The 17,527-nt window shown below is 45.5% G+C and overlaps 1 protein-coding gene across 1 annotated transcript; it reads left to right on the plus strand.

Moving 5' to 3' along the window:
* The first annotated feature begins 145 nt into the window (after window positions 1-145).
* LOC141472961 (myosin heavy chain, skeletal muscle, adult-like) lies at window positions 146-16,963 on the plus strand. Its single transcript, XM_074160255.1, has 38 exons — window positions 146-352; window positions 440-583; window positions 679-835; window positions 2,528-2,555; window positions 2,654-2,765; window positions 2,976-3,068; window positions 3,198-3,261; window positions 3,354-3,452; window positions 3,549-3,652; window positions 3,734-3,872; window positions 4,531-4,649; window positions 4,768-4,917; window positions 5,738-5,908; window positions 6,208-6,517; window positions 6,668-6,735; window positions 7,535-7,622; window positions 7,717-7,834; window positions 8,428-8,551; window positions 8,629-8,765; window positions 8,870-9,125; window positions 10,121-10,363; window positions 10,595-10,771; window positions 10,859-11,004; window positions 11,092-11,182; window positions 11,272-11,661; window positions 11,818-11,944; window positions 12,133-12,251; window positions 12,902-13,098; window positions 13,404-13,587; window positions 13,674-13,839; window positions 14,011-14,135; window positions 14,299-14,607; window positions 14,757-14,960; window positions 15,224-15,349; window positions 15,444-15,614; window positions 15,701-15,805; window positions 15,949-16,044; window positions 16,666-16,963. Exons 1-38 carry the CDS (start codon window positions 146-148, stop codon window positions 16,819-16,821), a joined length of 5,820 nt encoding a protein of 1,939 aa, XP_074016356.1. The 3' UTR covers window positions 16,822-16,963.
* The last annotated feature ends 564 nt before the right edge of the window (window positions 16,964-17,527 follow it).

The raw sequence follows: 17,527 nt of genomic DNA on the forward strand, positions 1-17,527 counted from the left end.
TGAAAATGACATACTAGTTTAAATACTGGAAAGATAGAAACTGTATAAGATTTCATCATCAGCACAGAAAACTATTGTCTAACTGATGGAAAGTGTCTTGTTCCTCCTCAGTCTTCTGCTGACGTGTCTTCAGTAAAGTGCAGACATGACCTCTCCAGACTCTGAGATGGCTGTCTTTGGGGAGGCGGCTCCTTACCTCCGAAAGTCAGAAAAGGAGAGAATCGAGGCCCAGAATAGGCCTTTCGATGCCAAGACATCGGTCTTTGTGGTACATCCTAAGGAATCCTTTGTGAAAGGGACAATCCAGAGTAGGGAATCAGGGAAGGTCACTGTCCAGACTGAAGCAGGAGAGGTGAGGAAAAAACAAGGCTTGAGAACATAATTTAATTTCCAGTCTGGCCTCTTAGCTGACATGTATCGGTTTCTCTTCCTCTGACAGACCCTGACTGTGAAGGAAGATCAAATCTTCTCCATGAACCCTCCCAAGTACGATAAAGTCGAGGACATGGCCATGATGACCCACCTCCACGAACCCGCTGTGCTGTACAACCTCAAAGAGCGTTATGCAGCCTGGATGATCTACGTAAGTACCAGCAGCACTCTTCCCTTGGGTAGCTGGGAGGAACTGCTCTGGAAGTGGCCAAGTGGAAGCCAACGTGCCGCCTCCCTTCCTCGCAGACCTACTCGGGTCTCTTCTGCGTCACTGTCAACCCCTACAAGTGGCTGCCGGTGTACAACCCGGAGGTGGTGTTGGCCTACCGAGGCAAGAAGCGCCAGGAGGCCCCTCCACACATCTTCTCCATCTCTGACAACGCCTATCAGTTCATGTTAAATGGTGAGTTGCTTCATATCTCTTCAAATGATATTGTATTGTGCACTTCAGGAAAAATCTTCCTTTTCTCTGCAGATAATCTTTGAACATATGGAGTCATGGTTACACCATATATGTCAGCTGTATAAACTAGAATGCCAATCTTTAAATAAGATCAATAGCATGGAAAGCACACTGGGAATGTTGTAGAGGGAAGTCTAGAAATTAAATTTTGTAATTGTGTAGTAAAAACTCTGAAGCAGAGTTAGCAGAATTAGCAACGCTGCAGATGTGTTGGTGCTCTATCTTAACAAAAAGCATGGAATCAAATGTTATTAATATAATATTCACATCAGAAAGCAAGAAAGAATCACTATAAGTTGAAGTTCCAAATCCAAATAAGTGCACTATCAGAGCTCTTCCTAGTGATATATATCTTATATATATATATATATATCACTATACTTCCTAGTGATAAAGGATTGTAAGATGAAGGAGACAGAGCCTAAAAGGCAGGAGATACAATGGAAAATGTAAGACTGGAAGAATGGTCAGCTACAAAGTGGCTATTACCTCTTGAGAATAAGATCTCAGACTTACAATGAGCAGTGCTAATGAAATTTTGGCTCAGTGCTCATTAGGGCAGAACTTTAGGAATTACTTGGTAAAAAAATCAAAAGAACAAAAATAGCAAGAGCAATAGTTCCATGTTATTATATTCTGTTAAAAAGTGGAACACTGACATCTTGAATATCAGTTCAAGTTTTCTCACATTAAAAAAGGAAATAGCAGGCCTGGTGACGTTCATCAGGGAGAAAACTGTATTATAGACATGAAATTCAGTATGAATAGCAATTAACTAAGTAATGACACTTTGATGATGCAGGAGAGAAAACAGGATACATGACAGGAATTTGTAAAATCAAGGGTTGCATAGAAAGCACACACAGAATTCATTCTTTCCTTCTGTATAACATTTGAACAGCTAGGAAGCACCAAAACAACTATCAGTTGAAACATTTTTTAAAAAAGGAAAGGGAATCACAAATCGCATACAACATACTTAAATCCTGGATATTCTTTATCAAAGAAAATACTATCTCCTAAAGATCTATTTCAATGACTAAAGTAAGGAGAGGAATTCATACAAACTGCAGGAGATTTCATCAACAGCCCAGAAAACTATTGTCTACCCAAACCATTACAGACAATTATACTATGCCCGGCTCAAAAAAATCCTTGAAATCAGGAGGGCCTATGGTCTGTTCTCATAAGGTTACTGAGTCCCCAGAAAGTGTCAATCCACTTTATGTTAAATATTTTACTCACTTGAATCATATCATCAATGATTCATTGAATGAATTCATTGATTCATCAATGAATCAATATAATAATTGATATTACAAAATAATAATTGGTTTCAGTTCTATCTTATATAGAGAAATATCAATCTTGATTTAAAGATAATTATCTTAAAAAGAAGCTAGTATATTTTATCTTACAACCATTTCCAAATACGACTTTATTTTTTTATTGGGAGAACTTCAAAAAATCCTGGAAGGGATTAAGTGCTACAATTCCAGGCTTCTTAATTGGGAATTGGCTATATGTTGTTCCTGCACTCTTAATGAATTTTCAGCTCACAGTTTTTCTCATAGATTTTGATTTCTCTGTAATTGGGGAGCACTGAAAAAAATCTTTGTGCCTCTTTCACAGATCGCGAGAACCAGTCGATCCTGATCACGTATGTACACCCCCTGCTCAGGTCCCTGCGGGGCTGCCCAGTGCCAGGGGACCTCCTGCCTGACCACACGCTCTCTGCTTCTCTCTTTGGTTGGACAGTGGAGAATCTGGTGCCGGGAAGACTGTGAACACAAAGCGTGTCATCCAGTACTTTGCAACAATTGCAGCCAGCGGGGATAAGAAGAAGGAGGAGACATCAGGCAAAATGCAGGTGAGTCAGGAAGAACATACGGAACATTTGACATGTAATTACCATATCAACTAAACACTGTAGCTGAATAAATATCAGTTACATATTATTCCTGTAGGGAATGCTTAAGGATCAAATCATTCATTAATAGATCTTACCTTGAATCAATGCATTCCTCTGTTCCTGACATAACTTTTGGAAGGACAACCAGTGATAATTATCATCCTGCAGGGAACGCTTGAGGATCAAATCATCAGCGCCAACCCACTGCTGGAGGCCTTTGGAAACGCCAAGACCGTGAGGAATGACAACTCCTCGCGCTTTGTAAGTTGTTACTTTGGACAAAATCTCTCCCTCTCATTACAAGATCAGTGTTGGCCTTAGAGCATTCCACATAAAGGAGATGCCAAAAGAACTCATCCAGGCTGAAATGCTGCTTCCTCTCCTTGACAGGGCAAGTTCATCAGAATCCACTTTGGAGCCACAGGCAAACTGGCTTCTGCTGACATTGAAACTTGTAAGAGACTCTCCTGGCCTGATCCCTTTCCTTCCCAAATTCCCACCTCCATGTGCATTCCAGGGCCAAACTCTTTCTACCTTCCATGACAGATCTGCTGGAGAAGTCCAGAGTCACTTTCCAGCTCAAGGCAGAAAGAAGCTACCACATATTTTACCAGGTCACCTCCAACAAGAAGCCAGAGTTAATTGGTAGGAAGGATCATTATGATTTTTTGAGGAGAAACAGTTCCCTCTATTACCTGGCTGGCAAAACTAAGCCTGTGCCTTGTCTCTTCCTGCTTTCAGACATGCTCCTCATCACCACCAACCCTTATGATTTCCACTTTGTTAGTCAAGGTGAGGTCACTGTTCCCAGCATTGATGACCAGGAGGAGCTCATGGCTACAGATGTAAGTACTATAAGGAAAATATTTTTAATGAGATTGTTGAGGTTATTAGGCAATGTTTTTAATCCATTGTTTTGACTGCAGAGTGCCATTGACATCCTGGGCTTCACTGCTGATGAAAAAACAGCTATCTACAAGCTGACAGGGGCTGTCATGCACTACGGGAACCTGAAGTTCAAGACGAAACAACGAGAGGAGCAGGCAGAGCCCGATGGAACAGAAGGTCTTTAGCAACTGGCCTTTTAATATACAAATAAGTTTTTGGAAGATACTGTTCTTACACAAGACAAAAGCTATAACTTAATCAATTGGAAAGTATGTAATTTTTCTTTTAGTGTCCATGAAGCTGTGAACCTGATTCTCTGCTCCCTGGCCTATCTTAATGAATGGCACTCCTCAGTTACTTTTTTGTTGGGCTAGTTTCATGCGTTTTTCCATTTAGCAAACAGAGGATTTTGATAAGCTTTTATTTGAAGAGGCAGCTTCCCTGGTTTCTAGTTTCTAGAATCACCTCTGGCATGTACATACTTCTTTTATTGGCAGTGCAGACCACGGCCTATTCAAATATAAGAGCTTTCTTAAATACTGATTAAGATGCCGAGTTGTAATCTTCATGCATTTTTAAAGTGAAAGTTATTAGAAGCATTTTTAAAATTTATAAATTTAATTAAAATATTCAAGCAAAGGTTTCTTACTGATAACTACATTCAAAAAAAATACAATTGTTGGCTTTGAAATCTTTCCTGTATTCAATATGCTTGCTGTAATAATAGATTAAAAGATTTGCAGTCAAGAATTTTGAACATCAGTGTCATTTCAGAGACATCATCCGTTAAACAACTTCCAGGCCTTGTCCAATGATAATTTTTCTTGTTTTTCAGTTGCTGACAAGGCTGCCTACCTGATGGGTCTGAACTCAGCAGAATTGCTCAAGGCCCTGTGTTATCCCCGAGTCAAGGTTGGGAATGAATATGTCACCAAAGGTCAAACTGTGGAGCAGGTAAAATAATTGGTTATTCGGAATACATGGTTATACCTCAGAATTTCTCTTAAGACAGTTAAAATTCCTTAAGATTTCTTCATGCTGTAACTTTTGCACACTTCCTCTTTGCTTTTAGGTGAACAATGCTGTTGGTGCCCTGGCAAAGGCTGTCTATGAGAGGATGTTCCTGTGGATGGTTGTTCGCATCAACCAACAACTGGACACCAAGCAGCCCAGACAGTACTTCATTGGTGTCCTGGACATTGCTGGCTTTGAGATCTTTGATGTAAGGAGCATGGATTTGGCACCATAGTCAAGGAAGGGTCAGGGTGGGGTCATGCCGAGTCAGAAACACACTTCTTTTTAAGAAGATCCAGAAGTTTATCCTGCTCATCTGCAGTTTTCCAGAAACCCCTCTGTCTGTCACAGTAGCACCCGCAAATGGCTTTTCTAACAAACACTTTGACTGTAACATGGTCAACCTGCAGAAGAAAGCTCTGCTTTCTGACAAATGGTCTCAGAGGCCCTTGAGCTTGCAAAGGTCTTAGGCTTTGCAGACAAAGAGACAGCTCTAGGGATAAGGCTCACACAGGTGCGGACCAAGGGTGTGGACACTCTTGGAGAGGCCAAGGAAAGGGTAGTGCGACGGAAAAGTTCACAGCATGTTTCCTGTGTTGTGAATGCAGTGACGATGCCAGGACTTCTGTGTCAGGGTGGAGAAACCCCCAGATTGCTGATCTGAGTGCAGAGAAGTCCTCGGGTGGGACACTGAGGAGGTTTCCCCTCTCTGGGTGGTCAGAGAGCCGAGACACCTACATGATGCTGCAGCTAAGGTTACGGAAGGATTTGCTGTTGAGTAGCACAGTTAGAAAGAAATGCTACCTTTAGTTTGATTTCAAAAGCAATAAGAATTAAATCCTTTGAGGACAGTAAATTTTATAGCAGAAGTCCTGCTAAGGAAACACACGCTTTTACGGTCTGGTTAGGAGTGGCGTTCCAGCTGGGGAACTGCCAACAGCATTAGCTAGCACTAGGAGAATGTTAGCAAAATGCTGTGGTGTTTGTCACACCTTGAGAGCCTGTGCACCTCTCTTTGCTTTGGGCAGTTCAACAGCTTTGAGCAGCTGTGCATCAACTTCACCAATGAGAAACTGCAACAGTTCTTCAACCACCACATGTTCGTGCTGGAGCAGGAGGAGTACAAGAAGGAAGGAATTGAATGGACGTTCATCGACTTTGGGATGGACCTGGCTGCCTGCATTGAGCTCATTGAGAAGGTATCCTTCCTGTTCAGCTGCATTAAGGTTGAAATTCTCTAGTTATTGAGGTCTACATAATGAATTTATTCTATCAATTAAGATGATAAATCTCAGTTATTGAAGTGCTCTGTATTTCTGTAATATGTAATCTTGCAGCAATAGTTAAAGGTCGTTCCATGAAACATCAAGGATGAAAAATTGTGAACATCAGCAAGCAACCTTATCTTCTAATTTGTTTCATGGCTCTCTGTCCTAACACTAGCTTCTTTCCAACAAAGAATCTGTTTCTCCCTCTTGCCTGTTGTAATGTCTTCCAGCCCATGGGCATCTTCTCCATCCTGGAAGAGGAGTGCATGTTCCCCAAGGCAACTGACACCTCTTTCAAGAACAAGCTCTATGACCAGCATCTGGGAAAGTCCAGCAACTTCCAGAAGCCCAAACCTACCAAAGGCAAGGCTGAGGCCCACTTCTCCCTGATACACTATGCTGGCACGGTGGACTACAACATCACTGGCTGGCTGGAGAAGAACAAGGACCCCCTGAACGAAACTGTCATTGGGTTGTACCAGAAATCATCTGTGAAGACACTGGTCTTACTCTTTGCCAACTATGGTGGAGCAGATGCAGGTCAGATCTGTGAAAACTCTATCTTTATTGTGGGAAAATGTTGACAGGAAATCAAACAGGAAAACCTACACATTTAAAATTGTTTTCTGTTCTGTAGTTCAATTTTTAACATTAGTATGTTAATATGTTTTCCCCTTCTTTAATTTACAGACACTGGTGGCAAAAAGGGTGGGAAGAAGAAGGGTTCTTCTTTCCAGACTGTCTCAGCTCTTTTCCGGGTATGTACCAGTTTCCTCACTATTTGCTTGAAGAAAGGGAATTTAAAATGTGAAAAGTGATAACTCTTGAGGTCTTATAGCAAGAGGATGAAGAAGATTATGTACTACAGGTAAATTCCCTTTCCATTTTAATGGTGGACTAGTTTCTTCTCTTTTTCAATTTGGAATTATATTCTCTCAATATATAAAAATGAAGCTTCTTTCAAATGTTGTGATTCAGATCTTTTTGGTTCATATCGACTTTTAAAGCTAATTATGACATTGAAATAAATCAATTTCTTTTAGCTATTGCACAGAGTTCAGAATGATTTACCAAATAGAGTTTTCGGACTTCTGAATATTTTCAGTTCTGCTACCATGAATGATTCATAAATAATGGAGCAGTCCTGAAAAACAGGGAGGCTGGCTTCAAGAGCATTACCTATAAATTAGGTAAATTACCTATAAATTAGGCAAATTACCTATAAATTAGGCTAAATTACCTATTGATTCAGGAAGGCAAGTATAGGGAATTGTTCATGACTGTCAAAGCCATGAGTCTCATGGTGTCAAATGAGTTATATCTCTGTTTTCGTAAATAATAAATTATGATGACACAGTAACAAAATTATAGTTCCTTTGAATATTCATGTTCAACACAGAAAGATGGATGAAGGCATAAGCTACATTGCTACGGGAACTTTGCAATCTAGTTCAAATATGAACAATTATTATCTCCTTTTCATGGATGAAAAACATGCAGCTGTAGGGATGAAGATCTTTCATTCGTTGACCTAAACTTTACCTTGAAATCTCACAGGAGAATTTAAACAAGCTGATGACAAATCTACGCAGCACTCACCCCCATTTTGTACGATGCATCATCCCAAATGAAACAAAAACACCTGGTAAGGGGATCCAATAGGAGGAAAACTCAAGCCACAGATGCTCTTCTCCTGAGTATCGAACAATGGAGTAGTCACTAACAGTGGTATTTGTTAGGGGCCATGGAGCATGAGCTGGTGCTGCATCAGCTGCGGTGCAATGGTGTGCTGGAAGGGATCAGAATTTGCAGGAAAGGATTCCCCAGCAGAGTCCTGTATGCTGATTTCAAACAAAGGTGAGAGTGTTCCACCTTTCTCCCCATGTTTTTTCCCTCCACACCTTCTATGTGCTAAATTACTTAAGTATCATGTTTACTACACAGTTTAGTCTATACATTCTGTAATCAAACCACTGTAAGTAGTCCACTACTGGAAAACAATTCAGTAACACAAAATTTCCTTCACAAATCCACTTCACATTTGAACAACACATGTTTCCACCCAATGTGCTAAAAATGCCTCTGAACTGTCTTTAGAGAGGTCTGTGCCTATTAATGATACAGTCAGCTGTTGCTGAAAATGATCACCTTAGAGCCATTGCTGAGAACAGTCTGCGTTTCCTAACAAATTTTTCTCACAAGGAAATAAGTGGTTATATAAAAACATTTCACTGCCAGTTCACGATGATATGAAACGGCTGATGAAGAGGATGCCCTTGGACTCTGAATAATTGATATGAAAAGTTCACTTACACTGTCTTCAAAGAATGCACTGTTCCTAACACATGACGTTACTCAGTCAGTCAGATGTTGCTGAGAAGGCTGTGGAGTTTGGTTGCAGTGGTGGTTTCAGTAATGTGGATTTCTTCATTTTCTGCTTTCTCCTACAGATACAGAGTGCTTAATATAAGTGCTATTCCAGATGGTCAGTTCATGGATAGCAAGAAGGCTTCAGAGAAGCTTCTTGGGTCCATTGATGTGGACCACACTCAGTACAGATTTGGTCACACCAAGGTAGAAATGTGTTCAACTACTCTGTCTCTGTTATGCACTATCTGAGAATGATGTGCTACAATGTTCCCTTTCTCAAGGTGTTCTTCAAAGCTGGGTTGATCGGTCTGCTGGAGGAGATGAGAGATGAGAAACTAGCTGAGATTATGACCAGGACGCAGGCCAGGTGCAGGGGCTTCCTGATGAGAGTGGAGTATCAGAAAATGGTGGAGAGGAGGTAGACATTTCTCACCCATGTATCATGTTTTCCTGGGGCTTGACTAACTGAGTCTAAATACATCTAAACCGAGGTATGCAATAGTCATGTGAATTTTATTTCAGGGACGCCATTTTCTGTATCCAGTACAACGTTCGTGCATTCATGAATGTCAAGCACTGGCCTTGGATGAAGCTGTTCTTCAAGATCAAGCCCTTGCTGAAGAGCGCAGAATCTGAAAAGGAGATGGCCAACATGAAACAAGAGTTTGAGAAAACCAAGGAAGAGCTTGCAAAATCTGAGGCAAAGAGGAAGGAGCTGGAGGAGAAAATGGTGACCTTACTGCAGGAGAAAAATGACCTGCAGCTCCAAGTGCAGGCGGTGAATATGACTGTTCATTTGTCCCTGGGAAAAGAACTGTATACAGCCAGAATGCTTCTCACCCTAAGCGGAGACTTGCAGGAATCTGACAAACGTGCAGTAGAAAACAGTCTGAAACCCACGCTCTACCGTTGAGTAAACAGGCACTGGCAGGGGGGTGGTGAGTCTCCTAGCAGCCCCACCTCAGACTCCGTGTTCCTGCTGTCTGAGGAAAGAGCCAGGCAACAGTAGCCAACACATAATCCCCAGCAGAGCGCACTAGACTGGAAGGGAGGCATCTCCACCTACTCAGCTTTCAAAGCACTGTCTCTGCCCAACGGAGTAAAGGCAAACCTGAGAAGGCCCCTCCTTTTCCTACTTGCAGCTACACTAGAAGGCCTTGATGACTTTCAGAAACATGGATACTTCCCATTCCAAAGCAATTAGGGAAAGGCAGTTTCTTCACATGCAATGATCAACTCGTTAGCACTGGAAATGCTGGGCATGGCCTGGGAAGAAGGCACAAAGTTAGGGGATAGCAAAGGCAAGAACTCTGTTGGTCTTGCACCAAATTTTAATGCAGTTAGAAAAGTGCTAAATTTCTTTCTCGACTAAATTATTCCCAGAAAAGGAAAAGCCTTTACTTCCCAAATATTATAAGGTTCTCAATTAAAAAGAAAAAGCTACTGACTATTTTTTTCTGTCAGGAAAAAAGACTACAAGCTCTTGCGCTTGCTGAAACTAGAAATTGAAGTGACGACCGCTTGTGGGTGCATGAGGTATTCTCACAGCTACCCTCCCTGTGAATCATTTTGAAGAGACACAAAAGATTTGGAATCAATGTTGATTCCAGATGAACAGTTTTCCCAGTTGACAGGTGGCAAGATCTTCCAGTTGCTGGAGAGGAAGGCCAGGTTCCACCCCCACTTTAACACATTCCCACTTGGTGACGTAAAAGACAGGGCGGAGAATCTTCAAAACATTTCAACCCACTAAAATCCATGTCTCCCCATCAGGAAGCAGACAGCTTGGCTGATGCAGAGGAGAGATGTGACCAGCTCATCAAAACCAAAATCCAGCTGGAAGCCAAAATTAAGGAGGTGACCGAAAGGGCTGAGGATGAGGAGGAAATCAACGCTGAGCTGACAGCCAAGAAGAGAAAACTGGAGGACGAATGTTCAGAGCTGAAGAAAGATATTGATGATCTTGAGCTAACATTGGCCAAAGTGGAGAAGGAAAAGCATGCCACTGAAAACAAGGTACACACACAGGGAATCTCTAAAAGGGTGAAGGGATTAACACATCCCACATCAGCCTGGCAGCTTCAGAAAGAAGCTTGGTTTGGAACATACCAGCAGCATGAGAAGGGGGCATCTAGGTGGCCCAAATGAAAAACAAGCTTCTGACTAGGCAGCGCAAAGTGAAAACTTCAATATGCTAGCAGTCAAATCTTCTACAACAACTTTCTGCACTTTCTCTACAATCGACAGGTGAAGAACCTCACAGAGGAGATGGCAACCCTGGATGAGACCATCGCCAAGCTGACAAAAGAGAAGAAAGCCCTCCAAGAGGCCCATCAGCAGACACTGGATGACCTGCAGGTAGAAGAGGACAAAGTCAACACGCTGACCAAAGCTAAGACCAAGCTGGAGCAGCAAGTGGACGATGTAAGCACACAGCCATACAGTAAGAACAGGACAGGTATAGAGTTAGACCCGGCTGGTAGAGCACTGATGATCTTCTGTTCTGTTTAGCTGGAAGGGTCCCTGGAGCAGGAGAAGAAACTGCGCATGGACCTTGAGAGAGCTAAGAGGAAACTCGAAGGAGACCTGAAGCTGGCCAATGACAGCATAATGGATTTGGAAAATGATAAGCAGCAGCTGGATGAGAAACTGAAGAAGTGAGTGTGGCTGTGGGGCACCTGAGTGCTGGGCTGGTGGACTTGTCTGTGTTCTTTGAGCTCTAACATGGTTTGCTTTGCCCAAAGGAAAGACTTTGAAATCAGCCAGATCCAGAGCAAGATCGAGGACGAGCAAGCCCTGGGCATGCAGTTACAGAAGAAGATCAAGGAGCTGCAGGCAAGTGTCTGTTCCTTTCCCCTCTTTCAGGCAGTCTTGGGTCAGGAAGGAGAAGGGCATGGGTGTGAAGGGTGCCTAATGTTCCCCAGGCGCGTATTGAGGAACTGGAGGAGGAAATTGAGGCAGAGCGAACCTCTCGGGCAAAAGCAGAGAAGCATCGGGCTGACCTCTCGAGGGAGCTGGAGGAGATCAGCGAGCGCCTGGAAGAAGCAGGAGGGGCCACTGCAGCTCAGATGGAGATGAACAAGAAGCGTGAGGCAGAATTTCAGAAGATGCGTCGCGACCTCGAAGAGGCCACGCTGCAGCACGAAGCCACGGCTGCCGCCCTGCGGAAGAAGCACGCGGACAGCACGGCTGAGCTTGGGGAGCAGATCGACAACCTGCAGCGAGTGAAGCAGAAGCTGGAGAAGGAGAAGAGTGAGCTGAAGATGGAGATTGACGACTTGGCCAGTAACATGGAGTCTGTCTCCAAAGCCAAGGTAAGCAAATGCAGTAGAACATGCTCACAGAGATAAGGTATGGCACATAGGCTACACCTACCAGCCACCTTCACATTAAAAAAATCCCTGCGGCGAGTTTAAGGCAGAGCCCAGGTGTTCATCTCCTTTCCTTCCCTGGGTTTGCTTGCTATCTAGGCGAATCTGGAGAAGATGTGCCGCACTCTGGAAGACCAGCTGAGTGAGATTAAAACTAAGGAGGAGCAGAATCAGCGCATGATCAATGACCTCAACACTCAAAGAGCTCGTCTGCAGACAGAATCGGGTGAGACGCCCTTATTCCTGAGATGCAATGGGAGGATCTGGATTCCCTGAACACACCACAGGGTGAAAAGGGACAATTGGTGTCACCTCTCCAGGCCACTCCTGATTTCATGGGTTTACAGGAAGAAACTGTCAAAATAGTCATATCATTGATAGCTTAGTTACTTTTTTCCCCTTCACCCTTCCCAGGTGAATATTCACGCCAGGTGGAGGAAAAAGATGCCCTGATTTCTCAGCTGTCTAGGGGCAAGCAAGGATTTACACAACAGATTGAGGAACTCAAGAGACATCTAGAGGAAGAAATCAAGGTCTGGAATTACCCTACTGTCCACAACCTACATCACCCCTCAAAGCATGTGGAGAATATTGGTTCAATATTCTTTCCCCTAACACAGGTGGTACTGGAGGGAACACCAGTAATGCACATCCCCCAACTCATAAGCTAGAGAGGGAAGGAAGCATAACGATTTTGAGGCTGGAGAAAGTAATTCACAAGGCTTTCAGGGGAGTCTGACGATACTCTCCAAGACAGGATTCAGACACATATGTTTACACAGTTTCAGAAACAGGGGACTGAGTGGTCGGGCATTGGAATAGGCTGCCCAGGGAGGTGGTTGAGTCACCATCCCTGGATGTGTTTAAGAGACGTTTAGATGTGGTGTTGGGGGATATGATATAGGGGAGAACTTTGCAGCGTAGGGTAGATGGTTGGACTCGATGATCCCAAGGGTCTCTTCCAACCTGGATGATTCTGTGATTCTATGATTCTATGACTAGTGTCCCCGGAGCACCTGTCACTAACACATCCCCATCCTCCAGAACACGTTGATGAAGGCTTCATCAGGTCCCAGCTTTGCAGTTGCCTAATTAGAGTTTCAGTCTAATTTCACTGTCATTGTCACTGTCAAGAGGCATCTCAAGACAGATATTCAGGTTACCAATCCCAATGTCCCCACAGGCCAAGAACGCCCTGGCCCACGCCTTGCAGTCTGCTCGCCATGACTGTGACTTGCTCCGGGAACAATATGAGGAGGAGCAGGAGGCCAAGGGGGAGCTGCAGCGTGCCCTGTCCAAGGCCAACAGCGAAGTGGCCCAGTGGAGAACCAAATACGAGACGGACGCTATTCAGCGCACAGAGGAGCTGGAGGAGGCCAAGTATGTGGGGAAGGTGGGAAGTCGAATGGCTGGAGAAGACTGAGACTGTCAAGGGAAACTGGAGCCTCTGAGAGTGGCTTAGGACAGGGGTGGGCTGAAGGCAGGGATATACGGTCTTTGTGGTAAGGGGGAGTGAGAGGGAGAGGGAGAGGAAAGGAATGCTGTGGAAAAAGTGAAGATTGGAAAGACAAACGTAGCCTTTAGGGCTAGAAAGCACAAGACAGGCCAAATACTCAGTAGGTGCTAGGACACAAATGCCATCAGCCATTTAGCTCTAACCTGGAGCTGTGCTTATGTCCTCCCAGGAAGAAGCTGGCACAGCGCCTGCAGGATGCGGAGGAACACGTTGAAGCTGTCAATGCCAAATGTGCCTCCCTGGAAAAGACAAAGCAGAGGCTGCAGAATGAAGTGGAGGACCTGATGATTGACGTGGAGAGATCCAATGCTGCCTGCGCAGCTCTGGACAAGAAGCAGAAGAACTTTGACAAGGTGTTTTGGGCTCCAGGCCTGGGGCTCCTGGGCAGAGCTTCCCCTCCTGATTGCCACGTCCATACTCACGCCCCGTTTCTCTTCAGATCCTGGCAGAGTGGAAGCAGAAGTATGAGGAAACGCAGGCTGAGCTGGAGGCCTCCCAGAAGGAGTCTCGCTCTCTCAGCACGGAGCTGTTCAAGATGAAGAATGCCTATGAGGAGTCCTTGGACCACCTGGAAACGCTGAAGCGAGAGAACAAGAACTTGCAGCGTAAGTCCCTGGCCCTCTGCTCCTGGCAGGCCTTTCTCCCTGTCCGCCGCTACCACCATTCCATATGGGTCTGTGCCTGCAGGTCACCAAAGATGCTGGTCACCTTGGTGTGACAGGGCTCTTCCCATTCTGCTCTGTGCCTGACCATGCCATTGGTCTTTGTTCCCACAGAGGAGATTTCTGACCTCACGGAGCAGATTGCCGAGGGAGGAAAGGCGATTCATGAGCTGGAGAAAGTCAAGAAGCAGATTGAGCAGGAGAAATCTGAACTCCAAGCCTCCCTGGAGGAAGCCGAGGTAGACGCAGTGCTAATAAATGATGTCCAGACTGAAAGTGTGGAAGTAATAATTTTCTGCAGAGCTGGCAGGAAATGGAGCTTAGGTTTCATGAAATACTGCATAAGAGATTACTTAGAAAGGAGTCAGTAGTTTAAGTCACTGTTCCTGCTGATCTGTGCAGGCTTCTCTAGAACATGAAGAGGGGAAGATCCTGCGCCTCCAGCTTGAGCTCAACCAGGTGAAGTCTGAGATTGACAGGAAGGTAGCGGAGAAAGATGAGGAGATCGACCAGCTGAAGAGAAACCACCTCAGGATTGTGGAGTCCATGCAGAGCACCCTGGACGCTGAGATCAGGAGCAGGAATGAAGCCCTGCGGCTGAAGAAGAAGATGGAGGGAGATCTGAATGAAATGGAGATCCAACTGAGCCATGCCAACCGCGTGGCTGCAGAGGCACAAAAGAACCTGAGGAACACACAGGGAGTGCTCAAGGTATATAAGCCAGCAGGTAGCTCGCTTGCCTATTCTACTGCAGTACTGACGTCAGAATCACACACACATTAGGAAATGAGCCATGCATGTCACCATCCCACATTGCTCCCATGCTGTGCCATCTCATAATTTCCCTTTCTTCTCTAAAGGATACCCAGATACACTTGGACGACGCTCTCAGGACACAGGAGGACCTGAAGGAGCAGGTGGCCATGGTGGAGCGCAGAGCAAACCTGCTGCAGGCTGAAGTTGAGGAGCTGCGGGCAGCCCTGGAGCAGACGGAGCGCTCGAGGAAAGTGGCTGAGCAGGAGCTTCTGGATGCCACTGAACGTGTGCAGCTCCTCCATACCCAGGTCAGGCACTAGGCTCAAAATTAATCCCATCAGCAAGGAATAACACAGAAAGCAATTGCTATGCATCTTGTAAGTGATTACTATGAAACACTTGAAGAGCTGTGCCGTAATATGGCCAGTCCAGCCAGGACTGGATTGTGTCTGGTTTGCGGCTGTGGCTCTAAAGAGCATTAAAGAATTTCCTAAACAGTGCTCACACTTTCAACTCTTGATTTGGAGGCATTAGGTCTAAAAGTACAAATCACGTCTTTCTTGTTACACAGAACACCAGCTTAATCAGCACCAAGAAGAAGCTGGAAACAGACATCATGCAAATTCAGGGTGAAATGGAGGATACGATCCAGGAAGCACGCAATGCTGAAGAGAAGGCCAAGAAGGCCATCACAGATGTGAGTCGGGGGCTCCTTTCACGGCTGGTGGTGGAAGTATTCTCCCCCAAAATGCCTCGGCCCCAAAATGGCTTTCATCCGTTGTTCTCATCAGGCAGCCATGATGGCAGAAGAGCTGAAGAAGGAGCAGGACACCAGCGCCCACCTGGAGAGGATGAAGAAGAACCTGGACCAGACGGTGAAGGACCTGCAGCACCGTCTGGATGAGGCTGAGCAGCTGGCTCTGAAGGGAGGCAAGAAGCAGCTCCAGAAGCTGGAGGCCAGAGTGCGTAGGGCTTTTATTTGTGCGTGAGTGAACATGTCACGGAAGCAGCCAGCACGGAATCTCCAAAGCTGGGTTTCTTGTTGCAGGTGCGGGAGCTGGAAGGGGAGGTGGATGCTGAGCAGAAGCGCAGCGCTGAAGCCGTGAAGGGTGTGCGCAAGTACGAGAGGAGGGTGAAGGAGCTGACCTACCAGGTACGGCAGGAGGCCTCCTTGGGCTGAACGAGTTTTCTCACAGCAAGTCACATTTTGTGAACACCACTCCCACGGGGAATTGTTAACCTCACCTGGTGGGAAACCAACGATTCGTTCCCTTTCCTCCCTACTGGCCACTCTAGTCTGAGGAAGACCGGAAGAATATTCTGAGGCTCCAGGATCTGGTGGACAAGCTGCAAACGAAGGTGAAATCCTACAAGAGACAAGCTGAGGAGGCTGTAAGTATTGCCTGGAGAATGGGCAAGGGACACCTTCCATTGGGGCAGCACGCTCATTGAGATGAGTATGAATACCAGGAAGGGAGCATGGAAGAATCTCCCGTGACACAATTGACTTGGCCACACCGTTTCAGTATGGTGTCATGAGGCCTTTCTGCGTTCTGGGCACCCTGCGTCAAGGATGAAGTGAGGGAAGCTCTGCAGCCTGTTCTATACAGGAGGTCAGACTAAACAAACCCAGGGGCCACATCCACTGACCAAGAAGTTTGTGAATCTCTGCTGCTGATCGACAGCAGAAGCCTTCAGGGTCTTTCTCAACCTAGTAAGTCACACTGGTGGCTGGGCAGCAAGTAGTGGGAGAATAAGTACACAAACGTCAAAACCAAGTGATGAAGAAGCTCCTCAGGAGTGACACAGTAGTGGAGAAGCTTGTCACAGTGGGTTCCTGACGAAGGGAGGATGAGGAGGTCTGTGTGAGGCTTATGTGTAAGCAGTGGTGGGTGGGGGATGGAGGTCTGAGCGTTCCCCCAGGGAAGAGGCACAGCCCCGCAAGGCCGAGGTGCAGGAGGAGCAAAACCCCTGCCCTGGGCTCCTCACCACCGACTCCCTCTCCCCGCACAGGAGGAGCTCTCCAACGTCAACCTCTCCAAGTTCCGCAAGATCCAGCACGAGCTGGAGGAAGCCGAGGAGCGGGCTGACATTGCAGAGTCGCAGGTCAACAAGCTGCGAGTGAAGAGTCGGGAGTTTCATGGCAAGAAGATAGAAGAGGAAGAGTGAGGAATGTCATGAGGCAGCAAAGTGACCCGAGGGCTGCACAAAATGTGAACCTCTTGGTTGCTTTCTTCTGCAATGAGTCTTTGTAGCCATGTCAATGTCTAGAGAATAAAGAACGTAGATTGCTGTGCATACACAATATGAGTAGCTTCTTCTCACTCTCTGTTTTCCAACTTTGGTCTCCCAATTAGCTATGGGATCGTTGGCTATTGGCAAACGTTTAGCTTAGTGTCCATTAGCTGTCTGAGGTGTAGCAGATGCTTTTATTTCACAAGCAGCTAAAAGTATAAGTAAGAATGTTGTTTTTCTTGCTAGGGAAAGGGCAGAGAAGACAACCAATTCACAGCAGACACAGCGCTGTTTAGGTGCTTCATTAATATCCCATAATTATGCTGTTCTTATCCCCCCAAGCTGGCTACTATTCCCTTCACCTACACCTCTTGGCTCCAGAACTGCATAGAGCTTCTGCGCACTTCATAGGGCCACATCACGACAACATGTTTTTTAGAGGGGGGAAGAGAATGGAGGACATTGGCAAATACTTTTTCCTTTATTCGGACCCTGATCCGAACAGCAGAGGCACACCGGGCATGCGCAGCTGTAAATGCTCGTGTGCTCTCTCAGCCATCTTGGATGGATTATCCTTATGCATTTTGTGTGGCCGCTGGCTGAAAGACACACGGACAGTGTCACACTATGTTCAAAGAAA

Source organism: Numenius arquata, chromosome 17 (genome assembly GCF_964106895.1).
Source record: "Numenius arquata chromosome 17, bNumArq3.hap1.1, whole genome shotgun sequence".
In the NCBI taxonomy this organism is placed as follows: domain Eukaryota; kingdom Metazoa; phylum Chordata; class Aves; order Charadriiformes; family Scolopacidae; genus Numenius; species Numenius arquata.